The sequence below is a fragment of the Anthonomus grandis genome, chromosome 16 (assembly GCF_022605725.1).
Source record: "Anthonomus grandis grandis chromosome 16, icAntGran1.3, whole genome shotgun sequence".
Lineage (NCBI taxonomy): Eukaryota > Metazoa > Arthropoda > Insecta > Coleoptera > Curculionidae > Anthonomus > Anthonomus grandis.
In genome coordinates, this window is record NC_065561.1 from 14,881,944 (window position 1) to 14,902,426 (window position 20,483).

The following is a 20,483-nucleotide window of genomic DNA, read 5'->3' on the forward strand; positions in this document are numbered from 1 at the left end:
CACAAACAGTCATTTTCGATCTTCCAAACAAACAACTAACGTTATCAACCTCCGAAACCCTTAAATGTTTAGGTACAAATAAAACACGCATTTTCCTAAAACCTGATGATATATTTTACCCGTAGCCTAGAAAACTTAAAAATATATTCACAACGTAAACTGATACTGAGAATTCGATCTGGACCGACCACACTCGGAATGTTCCAGAATGTTTCCGCAACAAGACCAGTGTCTTCTTCCGGGATGTCCTTCATGACCATGTCCACAACCTTTATAGCCGCCTGGCATTTTTCCATCGCATCCACAGGAAGCCTCTTTACTGCCCCCGCTAGAACAGAAGCTGCAACAGTGGAATGTTCCATAGTGGGGTTTGAGGCTGCGCACTAATATTGGAAAAGGACTGCCCTAAAAGTAGAAAAGGAGCATTTTAATATGTATGGGATGTTAATATACTATATGCGGTACTAATGGATGATTTTAAAGACTAAACTAAAGACAAAAACTTTCTATAAACAAGCAAATCCAAATTGCTTCGTTTCACTCCTTATATTTTAACAAAAATGGTATAGTGCGGTTAAAAATGCAACCTTAACATTGTTCGGTGCTAAAAAAGCCTCGCATCTTTTTCAAATGAGTACTTTGTTATAAACACTATAAAAATGTCTCTTAATAAAATGTAATTACTAAATTTGAGGCGTAGCCTTGCAGTAACTTAAGCGGGAAACGTAGGCAAAACCGTTTTTTTTTATAGGTCATGCAATTATAACAGAGTGCAGATAATGTGCATTACAAAGATTAATTTTCTACCATAATTAGTTAGGTCTACGTAAATATGTTTAGATGGCAAAAATAATTAATAAGGACATGATAGCATGATGGATAGATATACTAAAGTAAATATTGAAATAAGAATTGTTTTACCTGAATATGTTCGCCTTTAACTTTTATAATAAATGCCAATTTTCCAGCAATATCTGGCACAAACGATATGCCGTAAGTACCATCTCGTTTATCCACCACGTTTACCATAAGGGATCGAGAGACGCCAGCGTCCCGATGTCTTATTTCTGCAGTTACGTATTCACCACCCCGTTCTAACGGGTTTTCTTTGCTATCTCTGGTTTCCAATGTGACAGTTACTTTTTTCCCTACTCTTAAATTTTGCAAATCTGAAAATGAATTTTTAAAAGATTATGAGTTATAGCAAGTGACTGTTGACGTATTTACTACAAACAACTACTATATCCTGAAGAAATAAATAACCCTCTACTTCAAAACCAAGATATAAGTAAATCAACCGGACAAGATATCACAAGCTGGTGACCAAAGTAAATTTTGGACAAAGATCTGTTGCTTGCTACCTTCCATGAACTGAAACAGCCTTCAGCAATATATTTTTTAAACGATGCTCTTAATTGTAATGCTACCGAAACTATATATCTTATTAAGCACATTCGTTAACTACTTCATGCGGTCTTCATGGATTTTATTGCTATTATAACCTCGTCAATTGACCTGGTTCTGTATCATATCATCTACTTTGGGAGGTTCAGTACACTTCTCTTTAATGTCTCCTTCCTTGGCTTGACGCACCTTTATTTTAATAATTTTGTTTATGCTGTTGTATGTGCTATAATCAAGACTTTTTTCTTCGTTTAATTATCGTGCTTACTCAATTAGTCTTCAACGATTTGCAGCAGTCAATAACCTTCTTTATCAGTGGTATCTAATAGTACTGCACCAGCATAAGTTTTCTGTAAGTAAAATATTCCCATCTCTTCCAGGCAGTTGAAATAGAAAGAGACCCAAACACAAGAAAGCTTGAAAAAGATCGTAGCAGGAATCAGAAAACTGGTTATTAAAATGCCTAGAATCAGTCAAGGAATTACTTTCTAGAAAACCTTCTAAATCAAAACAATCGTGAAATATTTCAGAAGAATGGCTAAATCAGCTGCCTAGAATTATTAAAATATTTCCATATCTTCCAGGCAGTTGAAATATTCGTGTGTTTCCTGGATCCAGGAGCACTGTAACAACATCAGCTTCCTATTACTTAATGTACTGGAAGAATCACTGAATGAGTCGCCTGGAATTAGTAAATTATTTTCATGTTATCCAGACAGTTAAAGTAAAAATAGAGCTAAACATAGGAACCCTTGAAAAAGAATATATAAGGTGATCAGATCATAAACTAATATTCAAATGCCCCGAAATTAATCAAGGAGTTTCTCGTCAATCGCTCGCTCTCTTTCTGTTTGAGGTAGTTCAAAACCGACTAAAGATTAAAACGTTAACTAAAGGAAACATTCGAAGTCCAAAAATTCGCTCTGGTTTCTAATTACATAATCTGTCCTGTCTGGAGATCCAGGTATATCATCTCTGAGCTGGAAGTTAGGAAGGAAATGGGATGAAACAACATGCAGGTGAATTGAGTCCCACTTACTGGATCACGGTGGTGAACGGACTGCAATTCTTAATCAAAAAAGAATCACTTTGTCCGACAGAAATATAACATAATTCAGATGGTTCTCAATAGTAAACCGAACCGAACATCCATGTCTACCCATTACTACCTCTGCATGATTTTGTTTGAAACCTAATTTTCGCATTAAAATCCTCTGTGAGGATTGTGTAATATGTAATGCCGTTTCTACGTTCTGATAAAAAATGTAAATTTCTTCATCCGAGTTGGTAATAGTTGCAGCGTATGTCTGAGTATTTTGAGGCTGAATATTGTATTTAGTTTAAAGACAAGGTATATAATCCTGTGGCTTATTGTGTTAGTTTTGATTATAATTTTTTAACATTGGCATAATAGCCGCTAATAGGTGAACACAAAGGGCAATTGAAACTGAAAGGAACAATGAAAGCCATGGAAATCGTGCTGAATCTTGTTCCTTTGCATTTAATAATTGTTTACTGTTAGGCTGTAAAGTACTAATTAGTTTATCAATAACTTACAGCATTCTGTAATGGTGTAAGGAGACACATCTGCCTCAAAACAAATGAAAGGATGGATTTACAAAGAAAAATCTAAATAAGAAACCATTTTTTTTCGTTAGACCGTCTAGCATCGTCAGCAAACTAAAATCTCGGTATTTTTGTCACATTTTTTTCCAGTAAAATTTTTAAATTCATTATTTTTAAAACGAATACTTTGTTTGTTATGCAAGTTTGGATTCTAAGGGAAAATAGGGTGCCAATTTGAAACTTGTGTGGACAATCAATAGACAAGTGGAAAACACCATAAAGGAAATCCTAGCCACCACAAGTGTCACATATAACAATTGACAGGTTAAGGCCGGCGGGAATATTTGTCTTGTTTACATTTTTGAAATTTGGAAATATTTGATTTCTTCTTTGAAACTTTGTGCAAAAAAATGGATTTTCTTAGGAAGGAAGTCGTGTCAGTTCGTTCCATAAGCTGCAAACAATATGAGAAACTCAAAGATGTGAAAATAACTTATTTTCTTGGAGAATCTTTGTTTGGATATTATGTAGGAGGATTATTAAATGAAGAGCTTTGCTTCCTGCAGTTTTATGATACAGATATCAGCCAGTGTCTGGCACTACTTCATAAGGTGTTTAAACCTGCCTCTTTAACCTTTAAGGAGGATTTCGAACCACCATCCGAGCTGAAAATTCTAATGAAAGGTACTGCATTTCAATTGACCGTTTGGAAGGAATTGCTTAACATTAAAAGAGGGTACTGTATGAAAATAACATGCTTATTATAATTATTTATTTGTATGTTATCACTTTAGTGAAACGAAAAGTTATCATGATATAGCACAAGCCATAGGCCAGCCCAAATCAGTTAGAGCAGTGGCTAATGCTATCGGAAAAAACCATATAGTATATATTGTTCCCTGTCATAGGGTTATAAGAAAGAATGGAGAACTGGGAGGCTTTGGGAGTGGAGTGCAGAGAAAAATGTCGCTTCTACATTATGACGAAGCTAAAATATAAGTACCTATATTATAAGATGTACTATCCTTTGTATGTTACTATCCTAATCTCAAACTTTGTTATTGTTATTCAGTGTTTAATTAATATATCTATTTACGTTATTAAATCATATTTTTAATGGGTCTTTACTGAGAGCCACATATTAGCAAATTCTTAGCAGTAGAAGTAATTGTAGTAACTTTCAATGAAAGAATCATTAGCTGGTTAAGAATTTCTGGTGGCCATTTTTGACATTAAGACATTAAGCATTTTTTTGTTCAAAGCCAAGTCATCTTTATCATAAATAATTGAGATGAACCAATAGAGGGAAATAAATAGGGAGAGTAGTAAACAACTATCAGGTATGTATGTCGTAAAGAGAAATATGGAGGCCTTTGTTTAAAGACTTAAAATCTTGACATTATACTGTTTCTCTACAGTGGAAACTTGCTGCTTAAAATATAAAGAATATAAGACTATTTTTAATTCTGAAAGACACCACCATACTCAACAAAATAATATTATCTCATTCACCAGTACCTGTATCAGTAATAGGTATCAAAATATTTAACCATCTTCCAGTGCATATAATTAGTGTTTGAACATTTACAAGTTTCAAACGATCAATCAGAAAGCTTTTGAAATGCAAGCATTTTATAGTTTAGATGAATGTTTTGGAGATGCCTGGGACTAAACTTGTAAACTTTTTTTTTACCTTTATTAGGATAAAAATAGCTTATCTTCTCATTTTGTTACCATACTTTGTCTACAAATACTATGCATTTATGATAATAAAGCATGTTTTGAATATTAAAAATTAGCTTATATATATGAGGTTGCATCAATTGCTGAGAAAGCTGTATCTCCAGTCCTGGAAAAGCCTTACAATTTATCTTTAACAATTATTTCAAATATCTTGTAAAATATTATTACAGGACAGCACTAAAATAAGGCGATAATTATCCTCTGAGTCCCTTTCACTAACTCAGAAGCTTTTGTTGCATCAAGACAATTTATAACGAATTTTACCACCTTTAAATCCTCCACATCAAGAAAGAATATGTCGCTTAGACTGATCACCTTCATAAACTGCTTACCAAGAGGCCAATTTAGATCCCATACTTAGAAAATATGTGTTCATGCATTAGGGAAATTAGTAATCCCTTTGCTGTTTTTTAACATGGGTTATATTTTTATTTACGGCCTTTTATTAAGATTGCATCGTTTCATTGCATAAGATACATCGTTTTATTAAACTTCGGTAACGTGTTTAGCAGCTTTAGTATTTCTCCAAGGTTCTGAAGCTGTTTGTAATGGAATACGTTTAGGATCGGTTGGGTAGAAAGGATGAAATGCTTCCAAACCTTTCAAAGAACTTACAACGGCTTCGTTCTACTCTACATGCCAAGGCTAAGATCTACATTTTAAAGGTTTCAGTAACTGCATTGAGTAGTTCACTCTGGAATTCGTATGGGTTAACAATTTTTAAAAATGAGATTCTACTCACTATTACATAGAGAAATAACTTTAATCTTAAAGTGCTGCCGATTATCAAAATACATTTAATACGTAATATGTAAATGCGTAACGGACCTTGATGACCAGTGATACCAGTGATAAATGGTTGAATGGCTTCCTCTGCTAATTTAAGTCATGTATAAGCTTCTCGAAATATTGTATGAGTTAAATCAAGTGGATGCATTCTTATACTTACAAAAAAACTGAAAAATAAGGAGACTGCAGCATTTGACAGTGATCCTTTTACATGATTGTACTTCTGCTTTCACTGAACCTTACTGTATATATTTTTCTTTTTTTTTATGTAGTACTTTTTCCAACGTCTGGAAACAAGCAAATATTTGCCCTGTCTTTAAGTTAGGAGAAAGAAATATGGTTCAGAACTATCGCACAATCTCCTTTTTATCCAACTTTTCTAAGGCCTTTGATACCTGCATTTACACCAACCTGCTTTATCAACTTAAACATTTAATGTTACTTAATCAGCATGGTTTTTTCAGGGTATATCCACTGTCACTAATTTAACATCATATCTGCGACATGCATATGAGTCTATAAATTACAAACGTCAACTTGTTGTAAGCTACACAAATTTTGCTAATGCCTTTGAGATAGGTTGGATCATGGAATTATTTCCAAAAAACTTTATAAAATGGATTTTCATTCACATCTAGTATGGAGTTTTTCATCCCCTACTTAAATAAATTGACAGTTAGATAGAGTTCAATTGGTTCGGATCATCTACGTAAATTTTTACAGAGGAAATTCAGTCAGCAGTTATTGCTTTCAAGGTTTAACGCACTATCTCTTCATCAATCTGCTGTTTGTGGAAGTTTAGTGTTTCTATTTGAAATATGCAACATTCGAATTGATGCTTCAGATTTCTTATCATCAGCTTTGAATTTGGCTGTTCCCTGCATCCATATAAGAAAACAATGTATATTATCTTAACACTTATGGCACCAATTGTGCCAAGAAAGAGCCCATACCATGAACCAGTTGTAGGCTTTATATATACATATATATAAAGCCTACAACTGGTTCAATGATCTTTAATTACCTTATGATCTATTTGGCATGACTTTAAATAGTTTGAAATCTGTTCTTCGAGATGGAATTAGATTGTTAGTTGTTTAAGCATTTAATGTACTTATCTACTATTAGTTTAGTCAATATTTCAATAATTATCCTACTATTATAGGATTTGTTGGACGATAAAGCTTTGAATTTGAAAACACTTTAACGGTCATGGGTTGGAATCGGTCGAAAAATCAAGTTTGAAAATATTGAATGATTGAATAGTTTAACCATATCGGTCTGTATAAATTGTATCCAATAATAAACTTTTATTATAAAATGAAGAAGTGTAATATATAATATAAAATGTATATCGACGCGGCAAGGCAAATTTCTTTTTTGGGTACTATAATACCTATGCATTAACTCACAGCTATTGCAAACTATGATATTGATCTTCGAACCAAGGCGTATATATTAATTTCACCTACCTTTAGGATTTATTTTACAATGCTCAGCAGAGACACTCTGTGTAGTTAAAACCCCATAGATATTAAAAGGGTTCTTGGTGTCCTTAACAGCCTCGTCAGGCAGAAACTGTATGCTATCCGAGTATTTTAACTCAGGACTGGGCTCCAAATTATCGCATGCTTCAATTTTATTAATTACAGGTTTAATAAAACTTAAAACTTCTACGTCTGAGCCTCCTCTGAGTAGATCGTCTAAGAAATAAGCAATGTCTCTTGCATCCCTTATTTTTTTCTGTAATCTAAGCTTTTCCTGAATTATCTGTTGCATTTTTTCATCGCGGATTTGCCTAATTTGCTCTAGTAGGTTACTTTTGTGTTCTTCAATGGATTTGATGTACTCCTCTATGAATTTTTCCACCTCTGTTTGAATCTGCAAATTAAAATTAAAACTCAATTTATGATCTTATGGGAATGGAGAGATAATCCTAGAATAAATCTTTGTTTATGTTTTTAATTAACTGTCATGTATTTTGTGAAGGAGATTAAAATTACTTACTATTTAAGGCCAGATAGCACCAGACTTTTTATTATATAAGTACATTTATGAGTGGCGGCTCCTGGTTTGCTTATAGGGAGGTCAGCAAAGTGATTATATACATATGCTATTTTTTTTTATAGATACTTGTGTCTTATTTGTCACGTTATTATGAATTTTCTCAAAATGTACAAATAACTGTTTTTGTTTCTTCTAGGTATTAAACAGCATTTTTATTCCAGGCTTTTTAAGTTATTTTTTATTTTGTTTCAGTCATTTAAGAATTGGAAATACATTTACGCGATTTCCAAGCTTTTGGGACTAACTTTTTATGTCTTCTAACATTTGACGTCACTCTTAGTCTCTTCAAAGTCATTTTTGCTTTCGGCATTTAATTTCTTTTATGAAGTGGAAATATTTTTTCATATTTTTAGCCATTTAAAGTTAATTTCGCATTTTATTACAGGGATTTAAAATGCCTTTTATTAATAATTCGTTTTTGTTCCATATTCTTGGAGAATTTTTTTCTTTTAAGCGTTTTTGGATGTCGTGGGGTTTAAAATATTTACAGTTGAGATGTAAATTCTGCTATACAATAATTTACTCCAATTTCTGCGAGCCAGTATATCAGTTCTACGAATTTAAAGTAATTTCTCGCATGTTTTAGCTTTTTCTCGTCATTTGTAATTTTTTCAAATTATTTTTTACGTTTTCCGCACTCTTTTAGTAATTTTTTATGCATTTCAGCCATTTGATTTTATGTCTTTTAAAGTTTGCAAATAGTTTGTGATATTTTTTATGCCTGTAATATATAATTTTCCATTTTATAAACATTGTTCGAGAATTTGATATTTCTCTCTCTCAAACAAAAACAATAGCTTCAAATATATGGAATTCTTGTTCTTGTTTTCTTGAACATCTTTCTTTTGTTCCAGGATTTTGGGAACAATGTTCTATGCCTTTCACGTAAATTTCATATCTCTTAGGCATTTTTATATTTCACCCCATGACCGAATGGAGGAGCCGCCACTATCGCCATTTCTAATTTATAAACACTAAGTACAGTTGGTTTTCTTACAACCAACTTATTTGTGCACTTACCTTGCAATAATCCAACTCTATCCTTTTAGAAGTTGTACTCAACACACTGGTATCCATCGCAGATTGTTCCACCAAAGCTTTTGCCTTGTCCGCTGCCATCCTCAAGCTAATTATATGAGATTTAGCCACTTTGCTTACTGGTTCGCAAATATGGCTTCTGTGAGCGACTGAAACACACTCTTGGCAAATCGCCTGGAAAAACATGATTCAAAATTATAATAATAAGAGTTTACCCATACTGTGTACCTGATAACATGTGGAACAAAACAAGACCAACTCAGAATCAGGATGTATCATACACATAATCTGCCTTCTTACTTTGGAAATACCTTTTTCCCGTGCATCTTCCAGGCTCAGTACCTCGTGGTCTGATGAGAATTTTTGCCTTAAGTGGTATTCTTCGCACTGCACGCAGAAACTTATGGCGCATTCCATACATCTTGATGTAGCCTAATTGTTGTTTAATTTTTATTATTTATTACATCATATTATTATAGGTACTTACAGTTACATCGCTAGTACACAAGTCGCAAAGCAAGTGGGTATTTTTGGAATTTAACAACGCCAAAACCATTTGATGCTGTATACAGTAATTCGGCGGAAAGTATCTTACACCTCCATAAGGTACCTCTATTCTAGTTCCGCAGGAGGGACAACAAATGCCTCTTATAGGCCTTTCGTCGTGTTTGTCACTTACATAACCTGATCCTCCTGAGCCACCCGAGCTAGTTTTTCTTGAATGGGAACTGCTTGATTTTACCCCTAATATATTAATTAAACTTAGTTAGATAAGATAATGTTCGTTTTCAAGACCAGTAAATTAAGCATGTCATTTAGAGTTAAAATATGTGCTGTCGTTTATCTTTTAAAGTAAGTAAATTCTGGAAAGCCATGAAACCATAAGCAAATGTCATGTAAATTAAGTGTACTTAAGTACCTAAGTATTCTAAAAATAATTGACACCCTAGTAAATCAGCCAGTCAGCTATTTAAAGAGAAATATTCCCACCGGTATTAATGGAATGTTTTTGGTAATGTATGTAAACCCTGAAAATTGAAACGTGAATAAACTCCATATAATTTTTTTATAATCCAGTTTAAAGTTAAAAATCATATACCACACTACTTTCAAGCCCTCCATCTAATATCTATAAATAGCGATAAAACGCGCGGTTTAGAAGAACCGAGAGAATTTATCGTACGGAAGGGCTTCTCACTTTGATGGATTTAAACGTCATTAATTTAGAACTTAATAGGATGATATATTTGATGTGGCTTCTTCCGGACGGGTTTTTGAGATATGAATCTCGTAAAATAGCGTTTATTATAAGCTTTAGGCAATATGTACACTAATGGACAAAAGCAGAGAGCAAGAAAGAAGCAAAAAAAGCAGTCAATTCAAAAAAGCTTAAAAAGTGGAGACATAAAATTGTTTTTGTTATCAAACTATAAATAATATTTTTTTATTAAACAGGAGTGATTGAAGCACAAAACAAAGAAGTAACATCTATAAACACTCAAATAAAGCAAAAAAGAATCTGCTTTGTTCTTAACGTAAAGCAGGTTTTCACAGATATATAATGATATATTTCCTTCGATAATGTGCATAAAAAGATGCAAAATAGGCAATTATTAACTCCTGTTGTGACACCCTATTTACCAGATTTCTGGGAAGAAATAGGTGACTTGCTAACCGTGAGCTAACGTTTATATGAGTGTTTCATTGCAGCTTAGCATCAATAGAAACTTCAAGAAATTTGACCCTGATTATGTTGAATTTGTATCATGTAGCTTTCTGTCTTGTCTGTAACTAGAAGTCGTCTGTTCGAACCAATCAGTGAATGCATCAGCAGATACAGACAATATCCTATCAGCAGCAAAGTATTTTGATAAGTTTGGCTCATATATTTCAGAAAAAGTATACAACTCTAACCTGATCCTTGAGGTACTACCTTGAGGACAATGGAAGATTCCATGGTCTACACAGTCCAAGGCCTTACTTAAATTACAAAACAAACTGTATCATACTGTTGACCATGAGAGCTGTCCAATAATATATACTTTAATTCGCAGATGAAGAATTCACAGGGAGGTACTAATATTTTGTCTAAAACCAAGTACTTCTCTATGATTTTTGATATTATTGGAAAAAAGGATATTGGGCGGTAGCTGTTTAAATTGAAACACAGGAGTCTTAAAAACATCCTTTGCTAAAAATTCATTAATTATCAAGGTAAGGATCACAATAATATAATGTGTTCTGCATTTAATTACATTCATACTAAAAATATCACATAAGGTTATTATTTATGAGTCAAAATAAATTTAACGTCGTAAATAAACTAAAAACTGATAACTGGATTAGCGAAACCATATATGCTAGGATGAGAGGATTTATAAGAATCAAAAAATAGATTTCAAATGAACGGATCTTAATTGCGTTAACAAATTTTTACGATTTATTAATTTGTGGATAAAAAATTCTTATAGTTGGGGCTGTTTTTGTAGACCTGCACAAAGCGTGTGATGCTGTCAGCATTAATATATTATTACGCAAACGTAAATGTAATGGTATTTCAGAAAAGTTAATAAAGCTCTACAAGTATTTGTTCTTAGTATGCAAGTTGCAGAGTTCAAAGTATAAAATATATAGGTTTTATTATTGATAATCATTTGAATTCGTCCAAACATATCAGACATATTATCTCAAACAAAACAACCGTAATAATTTCTATCCTTCAATATTCATCTTCAATCCTTATGGGATAATAAATATGAATAACATATGAAAAGCCAAATTTTTGATAGGAGGTTTGAACCAATATGCCAATTACTAGTCTTCAATATTCAATTTTATCAATGCCAAAGAGTTATTGCTATAGTCATTGTATATTTTATTTATAATCACTGTTATTGTTGACAGAAACAAAGAAAACACAAACACGTCACAATCTTAAAATATATAATACGTGGATACGCGTGTTTCGCTGGCTAGAACATCATCAGGCCTTTAAAGTCCATTTAACGTTCACACGTTATTGGTTTTGCGTTAAAATAAGAAAAGTTTGACTTCATAAGCGTTGCTTCACTTTTTTAATAATTAACAGCTGTACTTTTTAATAAGAGTTACTTTACTGTTATCCGATAGTGTATATCATATTCAAACTTACAGGAAGTAATGAGCATTTGAATTGGGTCGAAGCACATACTTTGTTGAAATGAGACACTTTTTCCTAGATATAATTTTACAAATTGAATACTTGCCATCCGAATCGTCGTCATTCCAAGCTGCGAAATGGTTTTGCTCCAGGTCTGTCAAACATTTTAAACAAAACGTATGAAGACATGGCAAAACTCGAGGTTCAACGAACTGACTTTTGCATAGCGGACATTTGAATTTCGGCTCGTCGAGGGTGGATCCTATTACGCTTTTTGCTCTGGGGCTTGCCACAGGTTTTTTGGTGTGAATAGGACTTGACCTATGAAGTTAATATTAAGAGTTAAATGCGTTTTTTTATTTGTTGAAGAAGAGAATAATGAGCAAAATTATTTCAATAAAAAAGGTATTGTGATGAAGGTTTAGGGTAATTTTTTATAGAGCAGTTAATTTTGATTAATTTCTGTATTGAGAAATTATAACTTCAACTCTCTGAAATTAAAAAAGAAAAATGCTCTTAAAAAAGCTGCATCTCCTCCATGAAGGAAATAAATGACTACAACTGTTCGGAAAAATTAAATCAGCTGAGAGCAATAATAAATCATTGAGTTTATAGAAAGAAAATGTCAACTGCAGGAAAAATTAAATAACTTGAGCTACCTAGACAAGGTTTTATAAAAATGTCTGTATTAACTCACTGGAGGTAACGGAGCCGCATTGATGACATAATCAGCTTGAGAAATTAAAAAATTAATTTTACTTAATTACTACTAACTACTATTAATATCTTTTATTTTTTTATTTTAGCATGAAAAACCTGTAAGGAAAAATTATTGTATTTCTAAAATATTTTTTTTGAAGAAATAGATAGTTATTTTAACTGTTATAATTATAGTTATGTTAAGTACATACGAGAATCTTTATTTTTAGTAAAATTCTTAATGCTATAGGGTCAACCGGGGTAATTGTGACATGGAGCTAATTTGTGACACTATGGATCTATGTATGAAAAATTAATGTTATATACATATTCTGATATGCCGAAGTATATACGAAGTGTGATCGCTGAGTAAGTAATGACACTATAATTTGGAACTTCTTTCAATAATTGGTGATGAAATACTCGCTTTATTCGTAGCAGAATCCTCAGTGTCAGAAACTGTGACCTCTGACACAGGTCCCAATAATTATTGTTAACGAAAGATGCTTTATTGTTGCAACAATCAATTTCCTCCCCATTTGTAGTTAATATATTGACAACTTTTAGTACACAGAATTGAAGCGTTAGATTTAAGATTTAACAAATGGTGTACCCTACCCGAGTTAATGTGCCGTATTCTTCATATTCCAAAATAAATGGTTTTCCCTTATATAAAATAAAGCTCGTTCTATTTAAAATACTAGCTTTTAAAATAAGGATTTATTTTATGTTGATCACTCATCCCTTTTCCTATTTAACAGTAATTTTCACCCTCGTCAAAGGGCTGTTATAATTTAAGTTGACACGTCTCGTGTATTTTTAGAATTTGTCTAGGGACTGAAGCAGATGCAGGTTTGTTTACAAATCACTGACTCTTTGAATAAGACAAACAAAAATAACAACAATTACGTTTTATAAAATATGGACCTGATGAAAGATTATAAATATGGGCCAACAAATTCCTTCACACATTGGATGAACAAAAAATGCAATTAAATATTATGAAAGTATAGTAAAAGACATTCTGGGAAATTTTTTAAAGTACAGGAATATGCTTTAATAAATAAAATATACTTGTAAGTCATGACTGATAATTAGAGACTAATTTTAAATAAAAATGAAGTTTTGCAGATATGATTATTGAGCAGTATGCCTACAACGATAAAAATTGACAGGGAGAATAATTTGTTTCTCCTGAGATAAATGTGGTTCACAGGATTCTCTACATATGGCATGTATATAGATACATACAATATGACATAGATAGACCTTGCAGAATCAACAGATTAAGATTGGAAAGGGCCAAAAGCTGATACCATAGCGAAAATGAGAGTCAATTAGGAAAAAGTAACTCGTCATTTGTTACTATACGTTTTTGTCGTTAAAGAATTAATTCCACATTGTCAAGTTTACGCTTCAAATTGACATACTTATTATATATTAGAATAGAACACATGAAATAACAAATAGTTGCAGAGCAGTGGTGTCATCAGCAAAACATGTGCCCTAAGAATACCTTATTACTGATGCTAGATTATTCACATAAATATGAAAGAGGTAAATTGAAAATAAATAATAGACGATTTTAAAATTATAATTATGAAAATTATGAGTGTCCATAGAATGTGTTAAAAAAAGGCATTATAAAGGATTGTACGAGTTACCGAGGGCTTAGTATAAACAGTTTTTAGGTTTTATAACAAGATAATTAACAGCCCAATTCAAAGTTCTTGTGTAGATAATGTAGTCTGTCTAAAACAAATAATAGAAAATCGTTTGGAACACAATAAGGATATACATTTAATGACGTTTCAAAAGCGTATGATAGTGTCCCATTAACTAAGTTGTGGCAAGTGATGAACATTAATGATGTGAGGGAGTTTGGATAAATAAAGACAGAGGGGATAAAGTACGCCAAGGCTACTGCATTGCATCTACACTCTAAGATTTATTTGGAGGGAGCTAGAAAATTTGGAAAAAAAGTGAGAGTTGGATTGGGTTGATTCCAATTGGAGGTCATAAGCTGTACAGCTTGTAATTTCTGGATGACCAAGTAATTCTTGCAGAAGATCAGGATGATATCCACTATATCTTATGGAAAATAGAGGAAGAATACACCAAGTGGGTTCTTGAATTAAGAAGTCAATAACAGAGTATGTTGTAGTGGGAGGTGAAGGAACGTATTTAAAACTAAGAGACACACAAATCGAAAATACTGACAGCTATAAATATCTTGGTGTAAATATGACAAATGATGGTAAGGATACAAAGGAAACAGCAATCAGAATTGGACAATGTGATTCAGTAATAAGTCAACTTAATAGTATACTCTGAAATTACTACATCACTCGGAACACAAAAATTAGACAAAAATTGCTACATATGGTTCAGAGCTTTGGATAATAAATAAAAAAGAGGGTTCCAAAATAAATGCAATGAAACTTAACATCGACATCCTAAAAAGATAGAATACAAAAGACTGAAATGGTATGGTCATGTCTAAAAGATGAAATCAATTATGGCCAAATCGAGTGCTACCAACCGCAGGAAAATGGGTAGAAGATCGTATAGTGAAGAATTAAACTATGCAATGGAAGATAGAGGTCTACAACCACATGACTAGAAAGATCTCAGGCGTTGGAAACTAGAATGCGAGAAACTCGTTGTTATATATTATTTTAAAACTAAGTAATTATGTCCAAATGAGGTACACTTACCGTGATCGTTCATGAGATACCCGACTGCCGGATTCAATAGATCTTCGTTTAATTGATCCTCCATTTTCGTTACTTTGACGTCTTCTGGCGAAACTACCGAAGATATAGGATATTCTATCAATATCCATGTTCCATAAATTTTATCTCAAAACCTGTAAAAAATGGTTTAAATAAGGTTTTCTAACGCAGATTACCATAATAACATTTTATTACGACACATATATTATGTCAGAAGGTTGGAGACACTAATTAGATTGTATGTTTTCATTTCGAAATACGGTCAAATTTCGTTTTAAAAACTTTCTGGATTAAGAACTGTCTTAAAATAAAAATTGCGACACACTGAAACATGTCCTAATATTATGAAACAAAGAAACTTTATTAGAAAATGTGTGTGTTGTGAAAAACAGCTGCTGTGTATATATTTTTTTATAGCCAATGCACTAAAATTATTAAAAGGCTCTAGGGTCAAATGCATTTTTCTATATTTGATTAATATAGAACGTTTTCAAGTTTTAACGTGTTACGCATTATAATATTATAAATTATTTTAACAAATTTTACTTAAAAGGGATGTGACTTACGTGATCCAGTCATAAAAACAAACCTCAAAAACTCGAAATGATTCACACTTGAACCTGAGATACTAAAAACACAATTTTGAAAACACATTCGCGGTAGCGTAGCCGTCGCGACGCTTGCACACGATATGCGTTGCTTGACTGACGTTTTCGTCGTTTCTGTTTATTTTTGTTGAATATTTTAGCTTTACATACACTAGGAGTCTTTCACTATTTAAATTAGAAGTGTCTTATTTTGGGACTCGAGCAAGGCATTCGATTGTATCCTCCACAATATTCTGCTACGCAAAGTTATAAGGAATATGGTTTTTCTTCAGCATTGCACTTTTCAAATCCTATTTGACTAGCAGGAAATAGATTAGCGTCAGCCAAAAGTGAAACGAACATAGAAGTGTCCCTAGAAGTGAATACTTTTTCCTATTAACAATAAAAATTTGGCTTATCTTTATGAGGTAAATCCGGATTAAATGACGCATTAATAAATTGCTTCTTGTCACTTCCATTTTTCTGATTAATTTGTTTTCAAAATAATATTTATACCCCATATGAGAGTTTTATTATTTTTCTGGAATATTGTGTTTTCTTGAATGCTACAAAATATGGATTGGGTGTTATCAAATACTTGAGCTACCCTTATGCTTTTTGAAAACATTAGATTGTCGTAGGCGGTACATGATTTTGAGTACTTTACTGGACCCTCAAATATCTGAAAAGCAAACATTAATTATATCTGTTTTTCTGTAACTTTTGATGCAAAATGCACAATTTAAAAATATTCTCGACACTCTAGGTTGAAATGTAATAAAATATTATTTTAAGAAGATGCCTTGATTGAATTCACGAACAACATAAATATTGCCCTTGTTGATGGGGAAAAGCCATGTGTGTACTTGTAGATTAAGCCAAATAATCCTAAACTGCTGGAAATACTGGAAGAAGCTGACATTAGAGGTATTGCACTCGACGTGTTTAATAGTTACTTATTTGAGCGAACCCAAAGGTAAATATTGATGACAATATCAGTTCAGAAGTGGAAATTTTTTGTGGAGTTTCTCAAGGAACTATGCTAGGCCCTATAATGTTTTGGCTGTATATAAATAATTTTTATTCAATATTACACCTGATGGAAAATTAATTTCCTTTGCTGATAACTCAATGCTAATAACTTTGCAATATTATATAAAGGTAAACACTTGAAAACTGTAAAGAAAATTGTTGAACAAGACCTACCTGTAATTTTTAAATGGTTTAACAGTTACAACTAATAAAATGTTCAAAAAATAAAATAATGGTCAACTTTTAAAAAACATATTTTATGCTTTTTGCATCTTACGCTGACTCTGCCTCACTATCAAGACCTTGCATTGAGCATTGAAATAAATTCTAGTACTGTCTAGAAAAAATCAAAAAGGAGAATACAATATTTAGGTGTGATACTAGATTGCCATTTAAAGTGAAATGGCCACATAGAGCGTACGATAAATAAAGAAGTCTATTGCATAGGTTTACCGAAACTGACTAAATATTTTGAACTTTCTTATCTAAATAGTTCTATGGTTGGACTTGAACCTTTGCTGTGACATTCAAATTACGAGACAGTTTTACCACTAACCACAACCCTTTATTTTACTCTTGATACGTGTTTCGCTAATGATGTTAACATCTTCGGGAGAAGATTAAAATCAAACTAAAACTACTTACAAATGGAGACTTAAATTCATGGCCGAATAAATCTTAAACAACTAAACTATATATAATTGACTATATTGTATTGGACCTTAATCCCTGTTAAGAATGGTTTTTTGATTTTTAAATATTGCTAAACTTTCGTATGCATCTAATTTTTGATTATTATTAACTGGTTTTAATAATTTTCAGTTGTCTATCCCTACAAAGTGACCAGTATTTAAAACATCTTCAGACAATCTTGACTTTTCAACTCTTCCATATTTCACATGAGCTACATGTTCTTTAAATCTGCTAAAACCCGAACTTTGATAGACCATTCTTAGATAGGGTTTTTAAAGAGTTAGGTCAATTGCTTAGCAGATACAATAACAACCTGAAACTCTTTACGTCTACTTAAATTACGACAAAGAAAATAATCGTTGGAAGAAAGGAAGAAAGTTCATGCACTAGTAGAAAAAATTTGCAAATAGAAAGTTTGTATTCTGTAAAATTTAATTTGCTTACCTGATTCTGACTGTCTTTTTTTTTTTGATTACGATAGAAACTTCCCGACTGGACTGAATAACATTATTCCCAAAAATAGACGAAACCTTGAAATTGACTAATGTAGTTTAGTTATTATACCTATGGGGTGCATTTTATATAATTGATTTGTATTTTGTTTAATATATAAAAGCCTTATAATGATAAATCGTTTAAATCATTCCACTAACAAGAAATATTCTTTGGTGGGTAAACTATTTTCTTTTATTAGTGAAGAAATAGTCCATACTTGCAGTTGAGTAGTTGGCTAAGATAAAATGAAAAACACACAGTCCCCTCTACTGGTTTTTTCTACATAAAGCTTAAAATTCTTAACATGTTTCGGACACAGCCGTGTCCATCATCAGGGGGATCTAATGTTTAAAATTATCACAATTATCATAGACACACCAGAGCTTTAGTTTATGATAAACTCAAGCCCTGGTGTCTGTGACATGTGATAATTTTTTATTATGTTCATGTATATAGAATATGGAATATATATCAAATATATATAAACATGTATATAGAATTTTTAATTTTTTTAGATTAGAGATTAGAGTTTAAAATATGTTTGTAATATTCCACTTCTTGGTTTTTCATAAATACTCATTATTATTATTAATCTTCTTATTATTATGTATAGAAACATACTGGATTTCTCATTTAAATTAGGAAAATTTTTGAGACTAATACAATTCATTTAATCCAGATTTCTCTCATATGTGACAAGTGTTTCATTTAAAATTTCCTATTCAAAATCAACTGTATACCTAATATAATACATCATACTGCATTTATTTTTTTGTTTGCAAAAAAAACATGTTCTTGAGGGGCATATATATTAACAAACTTTTATACCATTTTAATAATATTAAAGAACTGCTGCTGGAACCGTCATTGTATCCAAAAAATCAATTTGTTTAAATTGTGTATTCCACTATGAAATCCAGTAGATAAATACGTATTTAAGTCTGTTAGTGTACGATTCCCATACCGCGATGTAGGGAAAAGTAAAGAAGTAAATTTTATTAGAAGCCGATTTAAATCCCGACTTTAGAGACGCTGACAAACATATGGCTCATGGCCCGCGTTACGACTAAAAGCTGTTGAAATTATTGTCTTGGGAAATTTATGATTTATCGTAACAAAAAGGCTCAAGAAGGAACTAGGCGTTGTTAGCATTTCCTGCACTAAAAAACGATACTCTTTCTTTGTTGAACTGGTTTCATATGAGACGTCTTGAAATTTAAGATCAATTTATATTCGACGATATAGGCAAACGAACCGAACGTCTTATCAAGAGGGCATGGGAGGAAAACTCAATGGGAAAGAAACCTTTAGAAAGACCAAGGCTCAGATGGAGGGAGTACAGGCTTGGAAGGAGATTATGTATTGATCAGGGATAGAATTTTAAAGAAATCTAATGTTTAAGTGGACAACAAAAAAGTTTTACAGAGGAATCTCTTTGCAGTCAGAACTTCCAAGACCGATATCCTATACCTGGCAGATCAGCCACCTTGTGCTCTATCGACGCTCAAAAATTAATAGTTTTCACTTTTACAAAGCGTTTAAGATTTTATAATTAGAAGGATCAAATCTGCTTAAAAACTCACTTTTAAACCAGCGAATTTTATAGTATCAAATCACCAAGTTTTCTTTACTAAATAAACAACTAAAAAGTTGTTCGAGTTCAAACGATAAACCACAAAAAGAAGATCTAATTAATATTGTTGGAAATCAGTTTTCTCAGTCTTTTAGTGAGAAAAAAATGTTCTTAAAAGGGTCTTAAATTTGCACCCGCTATAAACTGCAAAAACAACCTAGAGGAGATTATAGTAAACGTCAATTTAAAACAACAATTTATTGTCAAAAGTCAATAAATTAGTTTTAAGTGAAAACGAAATTTGATTGAAATTATTGTTTCCTTCTTTTATACCAGATACTTTGGAATATCATAAATTAACAAAACTTTGCATGTCAAAGAATATTTTTCAGCAATTCTTGCTACTAGCTTCTCCATTGTTTTTTTTTAAATGCATGCAAGTTTACTTAAAAGTGTGAAAATATTTAGAGATGTTAGGAAAAATGTGGGATTTTAATTTATTAAGCAACTGCTTTTAAGAAATATACAAATTAGATAAATATAAAAAGTTGGATCAATCTACATATGGCCTTAGTTACATCGTTTAGTCACATTTCCTCATCTAAGTAGTAAGAGATTTAATAAGAAAAAGAAACAATTAAAACAATTGCTAGGATCAATAGTTATGACGATAGGATTATTGATAAGATGATTAGAAGACATAAGTTTACAATTAATCTTAAAAACTTTATGTAAAAGATGAAAATAAGCAAACTTTCATTGTAATACCATATGATCCTATCCTGACAAAAGGCTTTGATAAAGTTTTTAAAGCCTTAGTTATAAGAATGGTCTTTCAAAGTTCGGCTCAGTAAAGAAATCTAAGAAACTAAAACCAAATTATAAGATAAGGGCCAATGAAAAGTCCGGGATCTATGAAATTA

General features: G+C 32.0%; 1 protein-coding gene across 2 annotated transcripts; it reads right to left on the bottom strand.

The window, feature by feature from the left end:
• Positions 1-90: 90 nt before the first annotated feature.
• Positions 91-15,914, bottom strand: LOC126745705 (tripartite motif-containing protein 45). 2 transcript variants are annotated; one of them, XM_050453679.1, is made up of 9 exons: positions 15,770-15,914; positions 15,163-15,314; positions 11,853-12,067; positions 9,095-9,351; positions 8,836-9,039; positions 8,590-8,781; positions 6,975-7,383; positions 922-1,169; positions 91-405 (listed from the first exon to the last, which is right to left on the bottom strand). In XM_050453679.1, exons 2-9 carry the CDS (start codon positions 15,288-15,290, stop codon positions 148-150), a joined length of 1,911 nt encoding a protein of 636 aa, XP_050309636.1. In that variant the 5' UTR covers positions 15,291-15,314; positions 15,770-15,914; the 3' UTR covers positions 91-147. The 2 variants fall into 2 exon arrangements, with proteins under 2 accessions (XP_050309636.1, XP_050309635.1); XM_050453678.1 differs by having other exon boundaries at positions 15,747-15,903.
• Positions 15,915-20,483: the final 4,569 nt, after the last annotated feature.